The sequence below is a fragment of the Zerene cesonia genome, chromosome 24, assembly GCF_012273895.1.
Source record: "Zerene cesonia ecotype Mississippi chromosome 24, Zerene_cesonia_1.1, whole genome shotgun sequence".
In the NCBI taxonomy this organism is placed as follows: Eukaryota; Metazoa; Arthropoda; class Insecta; order Lepidoptera; family Pieridae; genus Zerene; species Zerene cesonia.
The window spans coordinates 652,584-674,054 of record NC_052125.1 but is presented as its reverse complement, the minus strand read 5'-3'; the positions used below and the strand labels follow the sequence as shown (position 1 = coordinate 674,054).

The following is a 21,471-nucleotide window of genomic DNA, read 5'->3' as shown; positions in this document are numbered from 1 at the left end:
GTAATAAATGTTATTTGCAGTTAACAATTTTCTTTTTTCTTTATTACAATATTTATGGCAAGACTAGGTATGTATGTGAAGCCTATTTTATCGAACGAGAGGGAGGAGGGGGGGGAGTATAGCTCCTATAATATGAGTATTACTATATATTTTCTTGTGTTTGATTTTACGCGAGTATCATACATTTAGATATTAATGCAAACTAAAACTACAGTCTCCCCGTGACCACGCTCGCTGTAAACTGTTCGAAACGTCGGGTTAATATTACAATGAATAAATCGCGTTTAAAATCCGTCAAAGAGTTTTTAATTTCTAAATTACTATATATTCATTGGTAATAGGAAATTTTGATTTTTTGAACTTTGGTCGAGCAAAGTATAGTGAAATTAGTTGTGTATCCTAGAGGTGGAGGATAGGAGATCCATAGTACAAGGTCTACTCAGTTTGGACTCTTGCCTCCAATTTCAGTTTAGTAATTTAATGTACCGCACGATGCATCTTTCATTTAATTTCTCGTATTTAAATGTGGGATAAAATAAATTAAACGAAATTTTGAATTATATACAAAAATAAAATAATTCGATTCTAGTATCATTTTGTTTTTTCGCAATGCTTTGATTTTTTCCATTTTAACATACTAATTGTGCTACAAAAATAAAAGATATAGTACAATACCTGATGATCCCCATGCGCCGTGACAGCTGCGCAGGCGGCGGTCGAACTAGCCGCCGCCATTTCTCGCAGCGCTGGCCTCTTGTCCCGCCGTACGAACGACAGGAACAGATGCCTGGTACATTTCGAATGAATGAGTTTTTTTATGTCTTAGTCGGCAGTGGGTTGCCTGATGGTAGGCGCTACCACCGCCCATTAACATTTGAGGTGTAAGGTCAATTGCAGACCTTACGCCTCGGATTGCTAACTTTAAATTGGAAAGGGATGTGGAAAGGATTGACGAGAGGAATAAACATTTTATGTGTTATTTTGATGGTTGATAATGAATTAATTAAAACTAGCTGGTGGCCGCGGCTTCACATGTGTTGTATCGCGTGAAAGATAGCTTATATCATATATAACTGTCAGATTATCTCTAGATACAAAAATCATGAAATCGCTCCGTTACGACGTGACAGAAAGTCAAACAAATACTCACTACCTATAGCTATGCTATAATAATATAGACTAATATATAGGCAACTATATATTAGTCTATATTAGTATATAGTATAAGTAATATCCTACAGGCGTTTATTTTTATTCTATTCTAGATCCAGCAAATGAGCTGGTGGTTGGCCTGATGATAAGCGATCACCGTCGCCCGTAAACACTTGAAGGGCCGTAGCGTGCCCGCTTTGATGGGGTGAGGGAAGAGGAAAGGATTAACAACGGGAATAAAGGATTGAATTGAGAAGAGATAGGAAAAGGATATGGGACCTCGGCTCCCCCACTCAACGAACGAAACACAGCAGTATGCTATTTCACGTCGGTCTTCTGTGGGGGTGTGGTACTTCCCCGGTGCGAGCTGGCCCAATTCGTGCTGAAGCGTGACCACTTAAGTGTATGGAATGTCATATAATGAGGTTTTGACAAGATGACGGTACTCGTTTCGAATTTTGCCACGTGCCTGATGATCCTTGTTACACTGTAGCACCATCTTTGTTGTATGTCATTAGTAAGCGCATTAGTCTCTTTTAAACTTCAACGTTTACATTATAAATTACTAGACGCTCGCCCCGACTCCGCTCGGATAGCAAGAGTCCTATTATATCCCTAGGGAGCATTTAATCGGGATAAAAAGTATCCTATCACCAAAGATAGCTCATAGCCTGTCTATATATCAAATTTCATCAAAATCCGTTCAGTAGTTTCAGCGTGATTGACGGACAAACATCCATGTATGTAATGAAATTTGTAGATAGCCAGACAACTAGAATAACACAGGCAATTTTCTCCAGATATTCCTACGGTATACGGACTTACACGGGTGAAACCGCGGGGCGCAGCTAGTAATAACATACCCATAACGCTGCGTTTTGTTAAGCTTTGATATAATAATATAATAAAAAATTTTATTTAACCATACCTTACATTGCATAGGTGGCTTGAATTCTTGAACCAAGCATCTTAAAACTATGGACACTAGTCGTCTAAACTAGGCCGAGCCTGTATCTTAGACGACACTATCTTCCCACTATGTCTTTAATATAATTTTGTACAATATATCAAGACAGTATTACGCGAAATATATATACTATTTCATAGTTAAACATACAAATTTAATACGAAAGAAGACGAGCGTACGTAAGGTTACAATTTAATAATTACAATGAAGGTAAGTCGAATGTGTCTTATGACCGATCGTTGACGACGGGGAATTACGCGGGTGAAACCGCGGGGCGCAGCTAGTAAACTATAACTCTGGTGCGTAGATTCCATGCATTAAACGATTTTACTTTATTTGCTCTACCATATTGAAGCAAACATTGAAAGTTTTCAATTGCTCATATTTCGCTGGTAATAAATTGAATTCGTATATATGGACTATTTTTTTTTGTATCAATTTCTCCTGTGCATTATGTTTGCACTAGTTTCACCCGCGTAAGTCCGTATCCCGTAGGAATATAGGGATAAAACTTGCCTATATGTTATTCCAATTGTCCAGCTGTCTACGTACCAAATTTCATTGCAATCGGTTCTGTAGTTTTTGCGTGAAAGACCAACAAACATACACACATCCTTACAAACTTTCGCATTTATAATATTAGTAGGATAGTACGACTAGTAGGATAGTAGGAATAGGATGTTATCGACTTAATGAGTTCGATCATGACAGATTTAATTTAATTTGAGTCAGGGCAGATTGAATTCAAACTTTGTACTTATCAAGGATCGGTGACAGCACAATAATTTCATGAGTTCATCTTGTTATCCTGATTGGGATCGAACGGATTAAATAATATCGTATCGCCTGTATAAGAACAAGTGAGACATCTAAGTTTATTCTATTATAAAATCATTTTTTCAGGGTATTAAATTTTATACCGGCTTCAAGGGATGAGTTATTATATTCTACTGTATGTATATTCGTTTATTTTGTAATAATCCTGCGATTTGCATATAAATATCTATATAAAACTAACTAAAACCCACCTTGACAACTCATCTGGCGTGGAAACTTCGAGAAACGTGTCCAAAAACCATTTGAACCCCTCATAGTCGATGTCCTGTAACAATCAATTAATTGTATTAAAAAATGTTAACAGCGAATTAAAATAAAATAGCATTTACATTACAATTCGTAACTAATACGCGTTGTGTGATAAAATAATTAGTAAGTGAATTTTTATAAGCGTGGAATGAGCTGGTGGTTCGCCTGATGGTAAGCGATCACCACCGCCCATGAACATTCGCAGAGGTATTGCTTCTACCGAAAGCGCTACCCGCTTTAAGGGGAAAGGGACGAAGAAAGGATTCACGATTGGAAGGAAGGAATGGACCGGGAAGGTTGAGGAAAAGGAATTGGGCCTCCCACTAGCCGTATGAAACACAGTAGCATGCAACTATTTCACGCCGGTCTTCTGTGGGGGTGTGATACTTCCCCGATGCGAGCTGGCCCAATGAAATCCCACATGAAATAGTTAATAAGTAGTAATTTCTTTTTTATTAAAGCAGTGGTGGCTCAGTGGTGAGAACCTCGGACTTCAAAATCGATAAGTCGGGGTTCGAGACCGGGCAGAGCGTGCAGGAAATAAAATGATTTTTCAATTTATCTGCACATGTGAATAACATCACCACTGATTAAAACGGTGAAGGAAAACATCGTGAGGAAACCGGCATGTCCAAGAATCAAAAGTTCGACGACATGTGACATCTGCCAACCCGCACTTGGCCAGCGTGGTGGATTATGGCCTGATCCCTCATAGGAGGCCTGTGTCCCAGCAGTGGGAACATATATGGGCTGATGATGATGATGATGAATTTCTTTTTAATTACAACCGCGACATATTATACGGTGTTTATATTTTATGTAATCTATACTAATATTATAAAGCTGAAGAGTTTGTTTGTTCTAACTACTGGTCCCATTTGAAAAATTCTTTCAGTGTTAGATAGCCCATTTATTGAGGAAGGCTATAGGCTATATATGTACCTCGGGCGAAGCCGGGGCGGACCGCTAGTACTACATATACTACCAACGGTTGCCGAGGAAGAGAGGGGTGGAAAAATCTCAAAAACATAACATGTAGTATCGGTACGCTCCTTTATTGTAAAACTAGCTGCGTCCCACGGTTTCACCCGCGTAAGTCCATATCCCGTAGGAATATCGGGATAAAAAGTTGTCTATATGTTATATAGATAAATTAGAAGCATCAATTTATACCGTTTCCACGATTTTAAACGCCCAAACAATTAAGAGATAAAAACAACATCCAATATCAACAAACGAAAGCATTTAATAACAACGCAAAGCCTACAAAGGACCTCAACCTACTTACAACGAAGGTCGAGTAAAAATATTTCGCCGAAAGCGTGGGAGTGACGCTTAGAGAAACTGATCCTCGGTTGCCTAGCAACCGCCGCCTAACGACGGCCATTATGGCCGATCTTTTTTTAGTATAATCATTTGGAGGCTGTAGTTGGGTGAAAACCTGGCGAATACCAGGGAATTTGCGTGTAAACGTTATTGGTGTTTTTATTAAATACTAGCTGCACCCGGCATACGCTGTTCTGCCTTACTCTTATCATTTAGGGTGATGAAAAATAGATGTTGGCCGATTCTCATAGGTACCGGATAAGCACAAAAAATTTCATCAAAATCGGTCAAGCCGTTTCGGAGGAGTATGGCAACGAAAACTGTGACACGAGAATTTTATATATTAGAGAAGATAATATTCAAATTAACTTTAGCCGTTTGGCATGTCATCTATCTTAGATATTATTATAAATAGAGGATGATTTCATTTTCAACCGACTTCGAAGAAAGAAGGTTCTCACTTCGGCAGTTTTGTCGGTTACCTCAGAACTATCGATAGGGTGAACAATTTTCGATGATACTTTTTTTAATTGAATGCTGGTGCCTGCCGTGTGGTAATTTAAGATTTAGTTCACTGTATAAACAATATTTTATCTCTTTGTTTCATTGTAACGGTTTAATTTTAAAACTTGATCGAGTTGAATTTTTTTTTATAAATTTTAACTTATTCCTCTCGTCAATCCATTCTTAATCCCTTGCCAATTTGAAGTCGAAGAATCCATTTGTAGAGGTATAAGGTCTGCAATTGATCTTTCGCATTTCGTAATGTTCATGGGCGGTGGTAGCGCGTACCATCAGACGACCCACTAGCTCTGCCGACGATGACATAAAAAAATCTCTTACCATCAGGCGAACCACCAGCTCAGTTGCCCGATATGGCAAAAGGACACGTCAATTGGTTGAAAACCCACGGCATTATAGAGTAACAATACTAAATAAAATACAGTTTGAGGAACCACTTTGTTTCAGTGATCGTAGGTTAAAATCGCGTCACATAAACAAAACAAACTTATTTATCAGATCCATCTCAATTCTCCGCAAACACTTGCTAATGTATATGTTGAAAAAACATCAGAGACACCAATATCGATTTAAAGTCCAATTGGTATTCATAGCATAATATGTTTATGTATTAGCTGTTAGGGAGGAATATATACGCGACTTTACAAAGGAGAATAATGTTTTCAGAGCGTAACATAACCAATTTTGTGTTTATTTCATCCTTGGTAGAGTGGTTATAGATTATTGGTAAGTTCCTGGGTTCGATTTATGGAAGCTTATAAAACATTTTTTATGTGGGATTCGAGCACTGTGAGTGGGGGAGCCACACGGTTTGCTTTTCTTCACCCTTCTCATTCCTCCCTTTCCGTTGTCAATTCTTTCCTTTTCCCTTTCCCCTGAAAGCGGACAGCATATTCACATAGGCACTACATTTGCGAATGTTCATGGGCGTTGGTGATCGCAACCATAAGGTGAACCACCAGCTCAGATTCCCGCTATGACCCAAAAAAATCAATTTGAAATGAAGAAATAATATGTTCGTCTGTATTATACTGTCATCGATCCTTGATAGCGTACAAAGTTTGAATTATATTTGCCTGTTTAATGTGGGTCAAAATCGAGTCTAAAGCAATCAGTTCCATACAAACATACAGGTGAAGTAACGAAGCTCTTTTTTTATGGCAGGGAGGGCATCTGAGCTGGTGGTTGGCCTGAGGGTAAGCGATCACCACCACCTATAAACATTCCCATATGTAGTGCCTCCGCGACTGCCCGCTTTTATGGGGTTAGGGACTGGAAAAGAAGGAATGGACTGGGAAGGGTGAGAAAAAGGGACGGGCCTCCAGCTCCCCAAATGAAAAAAGCATGTTAAAACAAACACAATTTTGTATGTTATTAGTAAGTTATATCACATATTTTCGCATTACATTGCAAATTTGTATAAAGCTCCATCGATCGGCGTCCTTCTGAGGCTTCATTAAATAATTATTTTGCAGGCCATGTAAATATCACTAGGTCAGTGCGAAAGCTTTCCGAAAATAAACTCTATCTCCTACAGATAAGGTTCAAACTGCGTTGGACGCAAACTCTGCAGCGCATGAATATAAATGGACGGAATTTGAAATCGATGCTGAAAATCAAATTATTTTATTCGTTGTATTTACATGCGTATATGTTTGTTATAGCCGCCATTTTTTGTTTCAGATATTCGAAAAGTGTTCGAAACGTCGGGTTAATAATATAATGAATAAATCGAGTTTGAAATCCGTTAAAAAGGCATTAATATCTAAACATCAGATATTGTTGATTATAAATAATGATGACGATTTTCTTAATTACTCATTTTGTCAGAATCTCGAAACTGAGAGAATCATTCAGTTGAGAAAATATAAAATTACTAGCTGCGCTCCGCGGTTTCACCCGCTTAAGTCTGTATCCCGTAGGAATATCGGGATAAAAAGTTACCAATATGTTATTCCAATTGTCCAGCTGTCTACGTAACAAATTTTATTGCAATCGGTTCATTAGTTTTTGCGTGCAAGAGTAAAAAACAAAAACATACATCGATACTCACAAACTTTCGCATTTATAATATTAGTAAGATTAGTAAGATAGGATTTTTTTTATGTTATGTTACAGTCGGCAATGGAGCTGGTGGGACGCCTGATGGTAAGCGCTACCACCGCCTATGAACATTTGTAGAGGCATAAGGTCCTTTGCAGACCTTACGCCTCTACAAATGGATTGCCGACTTTTTGGGAAGGGATTAAGAAAGGATTGGCGATAGGAATAAAGGAAAGGACTGGGAAGGGTAAGGAAAAGGATATGGGCCTCCGGACTCTGAGTGGCAGTATGTAATTCTTTTAAGTATATATATTTAATCCCGGATGAATCCGGGCAAAGCTGTGACGAGCGTCTAGGTTACGTATAAATAGAATGAAATTCGTTAATTATGTAATTACAGTTTTTAAGAACCTGCTACTTACTACCCAGTACTGTCACTGTAGATGCCATTATTACCGGCACGAATTACAATATATGTACTATGATCAATGTTGTATGCCATTTTTAATGGCACGTATTACGTACGCACACGCAAACAGTGACTCGACACTAATGGGGCGGAAGGAGATGATACAAAGTACGCCGATGGCTTAACAGATGAGTAAATAAACTGTACCGTCAGCAAATAAAGTATATTTTTAAATTCACCGTCGATTGGTGTTATAAGTTAATATGTATCTGTGGAAAGAAGAAAACAATATAATTTTGGAAAAGTGTTCTTTTATCTGTGCGATCGGAGCTCACTAATGGTTCAAGTGATTTAAGTGGGAATATCTTTGACGAGAATTCTTGCAGAAACACTTTTTTTGCCTAGTATTTTCTTGTGTTTGATTTTACGCGAGTAATATATATTTAGAAATTAAAAACTTTTTAACGGATTTTAAACGACTGTCAATAGGGGTTTCTGAAAATCAGTGCTGGTAGTTGACTCAAAAGTCTGCAAAGAAAGCTGCAGAGAGCTTCATACTGAGAGGCGCCTTTTGATAGTTTTAATGTGTTTAATTTGTTTCTTTTTTTGTTCTAGTTTTTAAATTATTTACTATGTTTTTTACATTTTTCTGTTTCTGTGTGGCTTTCGTTATCAATAAATATTTTTTCATTTTATTTATTTTATTTTTTATTAAACGCGATTATATTTCAACATTATATTATTATCATATTAACAATATATTATTAACTTTTAACTTTTTTGCATCCATATAGATATTTATTGGCCGTGTATGTGTGGATATAAACCGTCGCATAGGGCCGCTGCGAAATCGTTTTTTATGTCATAGCGGGCAGCTGAGCTGGTGGTTCGCCTGATGGTAAGCGATCACCACCGCCCATGAACAGAGCAGAGGAAGTCCCTCTGCGAATGCGCTCTGTTTCACGCCGATCTTATGTGGGAGTGGAGAAGCTAAAATCGGCAAATACCTTTATAGGTCTTTTAAGAAAATGCCTAATTCACTAGATTTTCACGAAAACTTCGTTTCGTTTCTCTTTCTAGAAAACTTCGTTAAATTCACTAGAGCCAGACCGCCCTAATCTGACTCCTTTGGCCTTCCGCTTTACGATAACGATAAGGGCTTCTTGTAACTTGTGATTTGTAGGGTGTTTCTAATTTATTTAAAATCTGGGACAGTCCCATTTTTTTTTTTTTGTAACGAAGCGAGTGCTTCCTGTGAACCTATTTTACTATTTTTTTAGATCGCATCATACATTTTCAAAGTTTTACAAGTTATAGCAATTAAACAGGAAAACAATTCGACTAATTTCTAGTCCAAACGAATATTAAAAAATGTGAAAATGTATGTGTGTTTGCAACGGAACAATTTAATGGGAAATAAAAAGGAGGCTTCAATGTGACATAGGCCATATCTTCGTTTAACCGAACGGGTTTTTAATTAATTGTTAAGCAGTAAGTTAAGATGTTTAATAATATAGCCTTTTATTCAGATGAACTTACCTTAATTACATACAAAGTGAAAAAGAAACAAACTAACAAAATATAAACCGAAGTATACCTACAATCACAAAAATTTGCTGTTTCTAAGTTAAGTTTATATGAATAAAAGGCTATATTATTTTGCTTAAGTTAAGTCTATCTGTTCTCATTACGTTTACATTTTGCCCGAGTTGCCTGGAAGAAATCACTTCTAAGTGTTGAGGCCTTTTTAACCATGTAATTTTTAAAGTGTCCTTATTTATACAACTTTGTTGAAGAGTAATTAAATAACAAACAACAAGTCCGTTATTTTTTGAAACATGGTCACTCCACAGCAAAATGTCGGACCGTCGTCCCGGTTCCCCACAGCAATAATGGCCACCATTTGTTACCAGCGCTATTGGATTTTATGTCTTAACTATTCCGCCATAAAATAAACTTTACTCAATTACTTAGCCAATTGAATTTTATTTCATTAGTTGTTGTTATATTCCTTATAAATTAAGGATAAATGATTATATTTAATATAAAAAAACGTACATTAATTATAGAGTGACATAAATTGTCTCTCTTGCTAACCTATACAGAGAATAAGTAAAAAAATCCAGGCGATCCTTTACCGGATATTTTATTTATTTTTAAATGCTGGTAAAGCTGTGCCTACCTGTAATTTAGATACATAAGTACTAATGTGTTGATGTATATTTTAATGTTTTAATAGTTTTAACAAGAAATTATGTATCTAGTTGGTAAGCCTTTATTTAAATAAATAAATAAAAATATCTCATTATCCGGTTAATTAAATATAAAAAACAACCTGCTTGAATAACAGATTCAATTAAATTGTCTCACTTGCTCTTATACAGAGTATACGCAAGGAAATTATTTAATTCCAGCGATCCTATGCAGGATAATAAGACTCTTTACATTATTGTATTGTCACCGATCCTTGATAAGTGTACAAAGTTTGAATTCAATCTGTCCGTTGAAAGTGGGTCGAAATCGCGTCAGAGTCGATTACATACAAATATACAGGTGAAGCTAATAAAAGCATCTTAAAAACTACTTTCAGCCTTTAGAAATTATTGGTAACTAGCTGCGCCCCACGGTTTCACCCGCGTAAGTCCGCATCCCGTAAGAATATCGGGATATAGAGTTGCCTATATGTTCTTCCAGTGGTCCAGATATCTACGTACCAAATTTCATTGCAATCGGTTCTGTTGTTTTTGCGTGAAAGAGTAATATTAGTAGGATAAGATATTATTCTACTAATATTATAAACGCGAAAGTTTGTAAGTATGGATGTTTGTTATGCTTTCACGCGGCAACTTTTTATCCCGATATTCCTACGGGATACAGACATACGCGGCTGAAACCGCGGGGCGCAGCTAGTGTTCTATATGTGTGTAATTTAAGTGTTATTCAAGAACCAAATATAAATCCCAACCCTATGCAATCAATGACGTCACACCTCCCGTCTCTTTCTATTGACGTCACAACTTGACCTATCATACAAAGTCGACTCTATATGTATCACTATAAGGTATAAAATATCTCGTCGCAATCTATGACGTCATTGGTTGACCTTTATGCCTGGTTTGATTTTCGACTCTGCGCCATCGGGATACAGTTTAATTTCGCGTGGTCAGTGACGTCACAGATATTTGTGTCAGATAGGGATTATGATGACGTATTAGAGTGTTTGTACTGATAAGAACCTAATGGTATAAATGGTAAGATAATGCAGTATCTAATTTTATCTCATAAACTTATGAGTTGATGATATTCCATATTTGTTGGTGCAAACAAAACTGTTCTTGTGTGTGTGTGTGTGTTGTTATTTACTTGTATGCGGGTAATTTGAAATGATTGCTAGTCATTAAGGAGGAACTAATCTATACTAATATTATAAAGCTGAAGAGTTGGTTAATTTGTTTGTTTGAACGCACTTATCTCAGAAACTACTGGTCCGATTTGAAAAATTCTTTCAGTATTCGATTACAACAAGTTGTTAGCCACAGCTTCGGCCGCGTGGTCAAAATAAATTATCATGGTACAAACTTTCATCCCCAATTTTTTCTCCTTGGGGTTAGAATTTGTCAAAATCCGTTCTTAGCGGATGACAATGTAACTGTGGCAATCTGCATGCCAAATTAGTAGGATAGGATTAGTATAACTAACTGTTTGTGATCAAATACGAACCGAAACGGTGGGAAAACTCTCTTAATCCGCCCCGTAGTTCCTGACATTGATAATAATAATATAATAATAATAAACATTTATTGTCAACAGCACAAAAACTCACAACATAAAAAGATACATATAAAAAACGAACGATATTTATCCGTTGACAAAAGGGGCCAACTCAGTATCTGGTGCCGCCTACAACGTCAAAAAATTTTTTTGATAACTTGATTTTATTCTAATAAGACAAGGTCGCTTTCTCTGACGCTATGTCCCTATGTATGCCTAAATCTTTAAAACTACGCAACGGATTTTGATGAGGCTTTTGAAGTGAAACTTCTTTAGAATCGTTGTGATTTCAAACCTGATGCAACGGAAAAACGACAGGTAAGAGACACAAATACAAAAATATGTAGAATGAAGCCGGCAAAGAATGAGACAGAAATATACATACTATTTTATAATTTATATGTATTCATCTCATTCTTTTGTCGATTTACTGAAGTTTCACTTCTATCGTGTGTGAATCGCACACACACCCTTTTTTTTAATAGATAGAGTGTTTCAAGAAATTAAACTTTCTTGAAATTGTGAGACATTTATCCCTATTTTTTACCTTTTAAACCTTCCCTGGACTATTATAAATGCATCAAAACTAAAAGTATCAAAATCGGAGCAGCCGTTCTCGACTTTTAGCGAGACAAACGAACAGCAATTGATTTTTATATATAAGAAGATAACATCTATTAAACTACTGCAAATTAAACGCGTGCAAAGCCGCGGGCAAAAGCTAGCATTTTAAAAGAATATATAAAATTTCATCATAAATTATTACTTCTGTTATATATTCCTCTCAATACGGTATAGAATCTGTAAATTCAATAAAGCGTTTGTACCACGAACCTCACGAAAAAGATACACCAAATATTTCACCCTCGTCACCCCATAATGATATAAAAATGCCTCAAGGGTCGAGTGTGTTGCGCGAATGAATTTATCGATTCACTAGCGACCCACCCCGGCTTCGCACGTATGCGATTATGCGACCTATATTTTAATACTATAAAGTTGTAGAGTTTGTTTGAACGCGCTAATCTCAGGAACTGGTCCGGTTTAAATATCTCAATGTTAGGTAGCCTATTTATTGAGGAAGCCTATCCTACTAGTCCTACTAATATTATAAATGCGAAAGTTTGAAAGTATGTGTGTGTGTTTGTTGCTCTTTCACGCAAAAACTACTGAAGTAATCGCAATGAAATTTGGTACGTAGACAGCTGAACAACTGGAATAACATATAGGCAACTTTCTATCCCGATATTCCTACGGGATACGGACTTACGCGGGTGAAACCGCGAGGCGCAGCTAGTAGGTTATATATCATCACGCTAAGACGAATAGGAGTGGAGTAAAAATTAAAAATGTTATAAAATCGGGGGATTTTTTTTCCTATTGAGAGCTTCCGCTGCGTGCGGTGCGATAGCGTTAGCCCAAAGTAATTATACCACGCGGACGAAGTCGCGGGCAGAAGCTAGTCTATAAATTATCCTTTTTTATGTCACAGTCGGCAATGGAGCTGATGGAATGCCTGATGGTAAGCGCTACCACCGCCCATGAACATTTGGAGAGGAGTACGGTCCATTGCAGACCTTACGCCTCTACAAATGGATTGCAGATTTTAAATTGGGCAGGGATTAAAGGATTGGCGAAAGGAATAAAGGATAGGACTGGGAAGGGTAAGGAAGAGGATATGGGCCTCCGGTAATCTTACTCTTGAATCACTCTATCTAATAACAAAAACGCTTCAATCCGTTGCGTAGTTTTATATATCTAAGCATACATACCGACGTGATTTTTTGTTTTTTTTTACGCTTTTGTAGCTTCACCTGTATGTTAACGCGGTTTCACACGCAGACGAACAAATGTTTATATAACGAACAAATGTTTATATAGCTCATGTCTTATTCTGATCGCTATATTATTGTAAAATTTCATTAAAATCCATTCAGTAGTTTTTACGTGAAAGAGTTACAAATATCCATCCATCGATACTTACAAACTTTCGCGTTTATACTTACAATTAGGATATAATATTCAATATCTTTATTAGCATTATGTTTCAAGTTACCCAACTTATTACATAAGTTAAGCTAAGTTCAAAGCAGGAAGAGATAATGTTCCTACCACAGGTTTCTTAACTCATCACTTGATTTCCCGGATGCTGCAACGTGCATCTTAGCACCTGTGCTTTGAAATAAGTGGTTTGTCTACATCTATACTAATATTATAAAGAGGAAGAATTTGTATTTTTGTTTGTTTGTAATGCATTAACTCAAAAACTACCGGAACGATTTTAAAAATTCTTTCACCCGAGTATGACACATTTAGAATATAAAGACTTTTAAACGGATTTTAAGCATGCTGGCTGTAAAGTGTTCGAAACTTCGGGTTAATAAAACAATGAATAAATCGCGTTTAAATCCGTTTAAAAGTCATTAATTTCTAAATTCTTTCAATTTGATTTCTAGATATAATTTCACTAGCTGCGCCCCGCGTTTTCACCCGCGTAAGTCTATATCCCCTAGGAATATCGGGATAAAAAGTTGCCTATGTGTAATTCCAGTTGTCCAGCTATCTTCGTACCAAATTTCATTGCAATCGGTTTTGTAGTTTTTGCATGAAAGAGCAACAAACGCACACAAATACTTACAATTTTCGCATTTATAATATTAGTAGGAAAGTAGGATAGTAGGACTAGTAGGTTGGTAGGAAAAACACTTGGCATACATCCCACTACGAACCACCCCATACCCCAGAGACAATATTCGTCCCAATAAGGAAAACAATCCCACACCGATATTGTGTTTCAAACAATACGTGCAATACAAAGTAAACTCGTTTAGTTTAATCTCTATTTGTCCTCTGCTCTACTTTCCGATTCGTCCCCAATGGGGTATGGGACAAACAATCGATTTGTCATATCGTCGGACTAGAAAATCTAATCGTGTTAACTCGCTCACTCGTAAAACAAACAAGCAATTATTTAGAAATTGAAAACTTTTTAACGGATTTTAAACGTGATTTATTCATTATTATATTATGAACCCGACGTTTCGGGGGACGGTCACGGGGAGACTGTGAGAGGACCACGCTCGCTGTAAAGTGTTCGAAACGTCGGGTCATAATATAATGAATAAATCGCGTTTAAAATCCGTTAAAAAGTTTTTAATTTCTAAATGTATAATACTTGCGTAAAATCAAACACAAGAAAATAATAAGCATTTATTTATTTCTATTTATAACCACTTCATTTGAAAACTTTTAATCCATCTTAAAACACACATTCACATTGAAAACAAAAGAAAACACAACTACAATAATAAATACGAAAGAAAACTGAAAACCACTGGCTCGGAAAGAAGTTTATATAGAAAAGAGTCGGCAAGAAACTCCGTAGATCTCCGAGACTCTTTTGAAATTGTTTAAATTTAACATGATATGTGGATAGCGTATTTGTTGTTTTATTCCATAATCCTACTAATAATATTATAAATGCGAAAGTTTGTACGGATGTGTGTGTTTGTTGCTCTTTCACGCAAAATCTACTGAACCGATTGCAATAAAATTTGGTACGTAGATAGCTGGACAACTGGAATGACATATAGGGTACTTTTTAGCCCGATATTCCTACGGACTTACGCGCGTGAAACCGCGAGGCGCAGCTAGTATTAAATAAGTAAATAAATCATAACTAGCTATAACCTGCGACGTCACTGGTGTGGTACCAGTAGCTGAATTATAATGTATATCTGTACCAAATTTCATAAGAATACGATAGCTATTATCGTGTGAAAGCGTTACAAACATCCATACATCCATCCATACTAACAAAGTTCGCATTTATAATGACAAGTGTTTCATCGACACATTCATTCAACTAAAACTCCCTCAGAAGCATTTTTGGTCATAATTTTTTTTTACCATTTACCACCGGTTCGGAAAGCAGTTTCTACAAAATACCTATGCCTGCAACATCACTACATAGTATAAAAAAGTCACATTATCCATCCCTATGTCCCTATGAATGCTTAAATCTTTAAAGCTACGCAAAGGATTTTGATGGGGCTTTTTTAATAGATAGAGTGATTCAAGAGGAAGGTTTATATACATATAACTAGCTGCGCCCCGCGGTTTCACCCGCGTAAGTCTGTATCCTGTAGGAATATCGGGCTAAAAAGTACCCTTTATGTTATTCCAGTTGTCCAGCTGTCTACGTACCAAATTTTTTTGCAATCGGTTCAGTAGTTTTTTCGTGAAAGAGCAACAAACGCAGACACATCCTTACAAACTTTCGCATTTATAATATTAGTACGATAACATCTATTAAATTACTCCGATATTAACGCATGCGAAGCCGCGGGCAAAAGCTAATACACAATAAATTAGGTTGAAATTCAATTAGCAAAGAAGTTATCCGAAACTGTCCCCTTTAACCTCTCCGGGACCCTTAACAACTTTTAATTGGACAGTAAAAGAACTTCAAAATTAGTGCAGGCTTTATTATTCGTAAGTTAATTAATTTCCAATAAACCCTTTACATGTTAAGCTATTATAATTGAGTACTTTTCAATGAAAATCGATGAGTTTAACCTGTATTTAATTAGTTTACGTCCGCGGTTTGTTTGCGTGGTACTTGTATGATACGATATTAACTGTAAACTCTTTCTTAAATTAAAATATGTGGGAACGAAATAAATATTTGAATGCATACTGCTTTATGCTCGCGGCGTTTGCGTTTCTAATTATTATGAAAATTAGATATTTCACCGCGTTAAAACGTAGGCTTTATCATTCTCTAGCCTCCTGACTATCTCCAGGCTCAAAAATCAAGCCATAAAACCGATCCGGTGCGACGTGAAAGAAGTACAAACGAACACGCTTCCATATTTATAACATAACTGTAGCCCACGGCGTCACCCGCTTGGTACCCGGATAACAAAAACGACTATAGTCTATACCAAATTCCATATAGATATATAGCTGTTCTCGATTGAAAGAGTTACAAACATCCATCCATACTTACATACTTTCGCGTTATAATAATACTAGGAAGTAAGCTTACCCCATCAGGATTCTGTTTTCTAACTTCACATAACTCGTTGAGGACATCTTGAAGTTTCCTGTTTGAATCTGTAACAGAACAGTAATATAGCCTGTTATTTGTTTTAGTAGTATCGGTAATGGTAGGATCCTTGACCAGCCCCTACGGTGCCGGTAATTATGTTGTCGAAAAGTGGTATATATACTTAAGGTTTGAAAAATTTTCGCTTGCGCGATTCAGGACGATTGTCTACAATCTATATGTTCATTTGACAACCAGTTTCCTTCGATATGTCAGATTCGATAATTTATACACCGACATATATAGGTAGGTATATCAAATGAAAAATATTACGTCAAATTTCAAATTCAAGATCAGCAACAACAAATGGGATCGGGGATTTTTTTATTTTAATTTAATATTATAGCAGGAAATCCGAACGGACTCAGGGTGTGAAACTAGTACATAACCTTTACCCTCGATCTATTTTCAGCGCCAATATAATCAAGTAGTGGATCCCAATATCCCTAATTGGTTTTTATTGTCCTTAATTCTACCACACATGTTGTTTTTATCGAATTATCGCATACCATGTTATTTGTTTGTTTATTGTGTTCGTTTTGAATAATTAAATAACGGATTTATACCGAAAATAGGATGGAAAATTGTGCGTTTTACACTAGCCGTTCGGCCCGGCTTCATGTGTGGTACATTTATAGGCCACTCAGTAAAGTTGTATCTTTCCAATTGTGAAAGTGTTTTTGAATCGGCCCATAAGTTACGTCATAGCGGGCAACTGAGCTGGTGGTTCGCCTGATGGTAAACGATCACCATTGACCATGAACTGCCCGCTTTTAAAGGATAAGATATGAGGAAAGGATTGATGAATGGAAAGAAGGAATGGACTGGGAAGGGCTAGGAGAAGGAAACAGGCCTCCGTTTTTGCGTGAAAACGTTACAAAACAAAAACATAAAAGTTTCCTCTTTATAATATCAGTGTAGATAGTGTTAAATACAACTTCTGGTTCAATATTTAAGTAAATTTCATATAGCATTCACTTTTCCTGACACAACTTGTTTAGATGTCGAATCCATATCATAAAACATCGCCTTGCTTGGCGGGGCGCATTCGGAGGGATTGTGCGTTGGTGTTCGTACGTTGTTTATTCAATGTCCGACCCAACCAATGGAACCCATACTAACGGAGGCCTACATCCTTTTCCTTCCCCTTCCCAGTCCTTCCCTTCATTCCTCTCGCCAATCCTTTCTTAATCCCTTCCCAATTTAAAGTCGGCAATACATTTGTAGAGGCGTAAGGTCTGTAATCGACTTCGCTCCTCTACAAATGTTCATGGGCGGTGGTAGCGCTCACCATCAGGCATCCCACTAGCTCCATTGCCGACTGTGACATAAAAAAAATACCTCTCCTATTAGAAACCGGCAGCGCAGAGATATGCCTCTGCGAATGTTCATAGGCGGTGGTGATCGCGTACCATCAGGCGAACCACCAGCTCAATTGCCGCATATAGTATAAGAAATACTCACAAGAAGTAAGCTCTTGCAGCTGTTGGAACTCGGCTGGGGATAACTTGTCCCACTGGAACCCGCTGCCTGCTTCGTTCGGCATCACAACCTGAAAGCAAGCCACCTCTATACTCGTATGTCTAGACTAACTGATCGTTTTGACTCCGCCTGGGTACACATTGCTTGTGAGATCAAATTTTTAACGGATTTTGAAAAATAGGAAGTCTGTATTCGTCTGCGTGTATTGTTTGTGTATATTTATCCTACTTCGTACTAATATTATAAATGCGAAAGTTTCTACGGATATGTGTGTGTTTGTTGCTCTTTCACGCAAAGACTACTCAACCGATTGCAATGAAATTTGGTACGTAGACAGCTATAGCAATAACATATAGGCAACTTTTTATCCCGATATTCCTACGGGATACGCACTTACGCGGGTGAAACCGCGGGGCGCAGGTAGTATATTATATTTTCGCTAGAAGAACGGATTTTTTGTGTTTATACCTAATTATTAAGCAAAGACAAATGCATGAAATTGTAAAAGCAGTTCATCTGTTTTTGTATTAAGTAAAAGTTATCTAATTTGTTTATCTTATATCTTTAAACGAGCAATTCTTGTATATATAATTGGAATCTCGGAATCGGCTCCAACGATTTTCATGAAATTTAGTATATATTGATTTAGTATATTTTAGGGGGTTTCGGGGGCGATAAATCGACCTAGCTAGGAATCTTTTTTAGAAAATGTCATATTCGTGTTTTTTTTTCCCGACATCTATTGGTGAATATACTATAAGTGCGAAAGTTTGTGAGGATGGATGCATATGTGTGCGTCTATTACTCTTTCACGCAAAAACTACTGAACCGATTGCAATGAAATTTGCTTCGTAGATAGCTGGACAACTGAAATAACACATAGGCACTTTTTATACCGATATTCCTACGGGATACGGACTTACGCGGTTTCAACCGCGGGTCACAGCTAGTTTAGACTTTATATAGCATTGGTTATTAACATAAAACAATGTGGCAAACAATATGAATAACTATTTGCTCTTCTTACTAACATTATCAACTAAAAAATTCAACGACGCCCCTGGGGGAGGAAATACACCAGATTCTAAAACGAGACGTAATGACAATAATTTCCTAACAAACACTAAAAGAAACACGGTTGAAAACCCGCGGAATTATCGGTCCAGTTATATATGTTAGTCTCCAGTTAGTCTCCAGTTATATATAATTAGTATTATCCAGTTATAATAATTAGTCTCCAGTTATATATGAAAAAAATCAAATACCTCCTTTTTGGGTAACGTCCTACTATCCTATCCTACTCCTACTAATATTATAAATGCGAAAGTTTGTAAGGATGTGTGTGTGTTTGTTACTCTTTCACGCAAAATCTACTGAACCGATTGAAATGAAATTTGGTACATAGACAGCTTGACAACTGGAATATTTTCCCGATATTCCTACGGGATACGGACTAACACGGATGAAACTGCGGGGCGCAGCTAGTCGTTTCATAAAACATCTCAGACGAGAGAGTCGAAGAATTTTATTAGTAATTAAAAACCGTGTCAGTGTCGATATTGTCAACAAAGCTGAGATAAATAGCTATCCCCCTGACACTGATGTAGTACTAAGAGGGAAATATCGTATATCCAGTGCAAGATCATGAGGTTCTTCAGTGTTATTGTCGCTTTTGTAACGCTAGATCGCGCTATAGATGTTTTTTATGATAACTATATAATATATTATTGTGAAATTTTTTTGTAATTAGGTAACTAATTGTCTTACCTATCATCACACAGCCCAAATGACTAGAATCTGTTTGAAATTAGATATTTTGATAACCACTTGGAAGTAGGCATCGGATGAGAAAAAGGTGTGTGTGCGATTCACACACTATAGAAGTAAAACTTCAGTAAATCTACAAAAGAATGAGATGAATATATATAAAATAGTATGTATATTTCTGTCCCATTCTTTGCCGGCAACATTCTGCACATTTTTGTATATGTATCTCTTACCTGTCGTTTGCATCAGCTTTGAAATCACAACGATTCTAAAGAAATTTCACTTCAAAAAAATTATAAAATGACAACCCCAAGGGGACGAAATAGGGGATCAAAGTTTATACCATGCAATATGAGATGTTAAGATAAAGAGATGTTTCACCGTGGTAAAAAGAAGTCTGTCACTCTCAAGTCTACAAACTATCGCCAGATAGGTTGGCAACACCGAGTGTTGGCAACACCGAGTGAAGCTACCGAGCTGGGCGGTGGCGCGCGCGTGTCACTTTTGCTCGAGACTTCTAGGCGTGCGCTTGCGTTTGAGAATCACCGTGTCTTTTGTCATCTACCGTCAGACTAATTGATTATATTAATGATATGGATATTTGCGTTTAATTTCTAACAGATACAACAATCACCTCATAAAATCACTCCATTGTAATCTATATATATAAAAGAAAGTCGTGTTAGTTACACTATTTATAACTCAATAACGACTAAACCGATCATGTTGAAATTTGCTACAGTGATAGTTTGAGATACTAGAAAGGACATAGGATAGTTATATCCCGGAAATGTAACGGGAACTGGAACTTTGCCCGTACACACCAGGTCTATCTTTCCTGCAACTACGCGGTCAAAGTCGCGGGCGAAGTGCTAGTGTAACATAAAATCAAAGAAATAAACACAATATCGCATTTATAATATCAGAGAAGCTTTCTTTCTTTACTTGTAGCAAAAAATAACACTCCTTGTAAATCCTATCCTACTAATATTATAAATGCGAAGGTTCGTAAGGATGCGTGTGTGTTTGTTGCTCTTTCACGCAAAAACTGCTGAACCGATTGCAATGCAATTTGGTACGTAGACAGCTGGATATTTGAAATAACATATAGGCAACTTTTTATCCCGATATTCCTACGGGATACGCACTTACGCGGGTGAAACCGCGGGACGCAGCTAGTAATATAATAAATCCAAAAGTTTATAAGGATGTGTGTGTGCTTGTTGCTCTTTCACGCAAAAACTACTGAACCGATTGCAATGCATTTTGGTACGTAGACAGCTGGACAACTGGAATAACATGACGGCTACTTTTTACTCCGATATTCCTACGGGATACGGACTTACGCGGGTGAAACCGCGAGGCGCAGCTAGTAATATTATAAATCCAAAAGTTTATAACGATATGTGATCGGCTTGTTGCTCTTTCACGCAAAAACTACTGAACCGATTGCGATGCATTTTGGTACGTAGACAGCTGGACAACTGGAATAACATGAAGGCTACTTTTTACCCCGATATTCCTACGGGATACGGACTTACGCGGGTGAAACCGCGGGGCGCAGCTAGTACATTCATAAATCAATAAATTTTCATCTAAAAATAGCGCAAGTGAATTACAAGCAATAAGCAATGCTATATGTATAAGCACGGTTGACGTCGTTTGTAATAATCATTTTTAAAGCATGAGCGCTCAGCGATTTTTATCGTGACGACTTATAACGCAAGCCGCTTCGTTACGCCGTTGCGTTACGGCACCAGAGCGTCTCTCTCTAACCCACAGTCGCATTCGCTTTAAGTTATTATTTCTATAACCTGAGATATATTCATTGTTAAT

The 21,471-nt window shown here is 37.0% G+C and overlaps 1 protein-coding gene across 1 annotated transcript in view; it reads right to left on the bottom strand.

Annotated features, from left to right (window-relative positions):
• The window catches only part of LOC119836533 (diacylglycerol kinase 1), a 67,440-nt gene that overhangs the window by 22,704 nt on the left and 23,265 nt on the right, over nucleotides 1-21,471 (bottom strand). The window contains exons 2-5 of the mRNA XM_038361908.1: nucleotides 17,851-17,938; nucleotides 16,327-16,394; nucleotides 3,148-3,221; nucleotides 676-787 (exon numbers count right to left, since the gene is read on the bottom strand). Coding sequence (XP_038217836.1) covers nucleotides 676-787; nucleotides 3,148-3,221; nucleotides 16,327-16,394; nucleotides 17,851-17,932 — 336 coding nt within the window. The 5' untranslated portion in view covers nucleotides 17,933-17,938. The remainder of the gene's footprint in view (nucleotides 1-675; nucleotides 788-3,147; nucleotides 3,222-16,326; nucleotides 16,395-17,850; nucleotides 17,939-21,471) is intronic.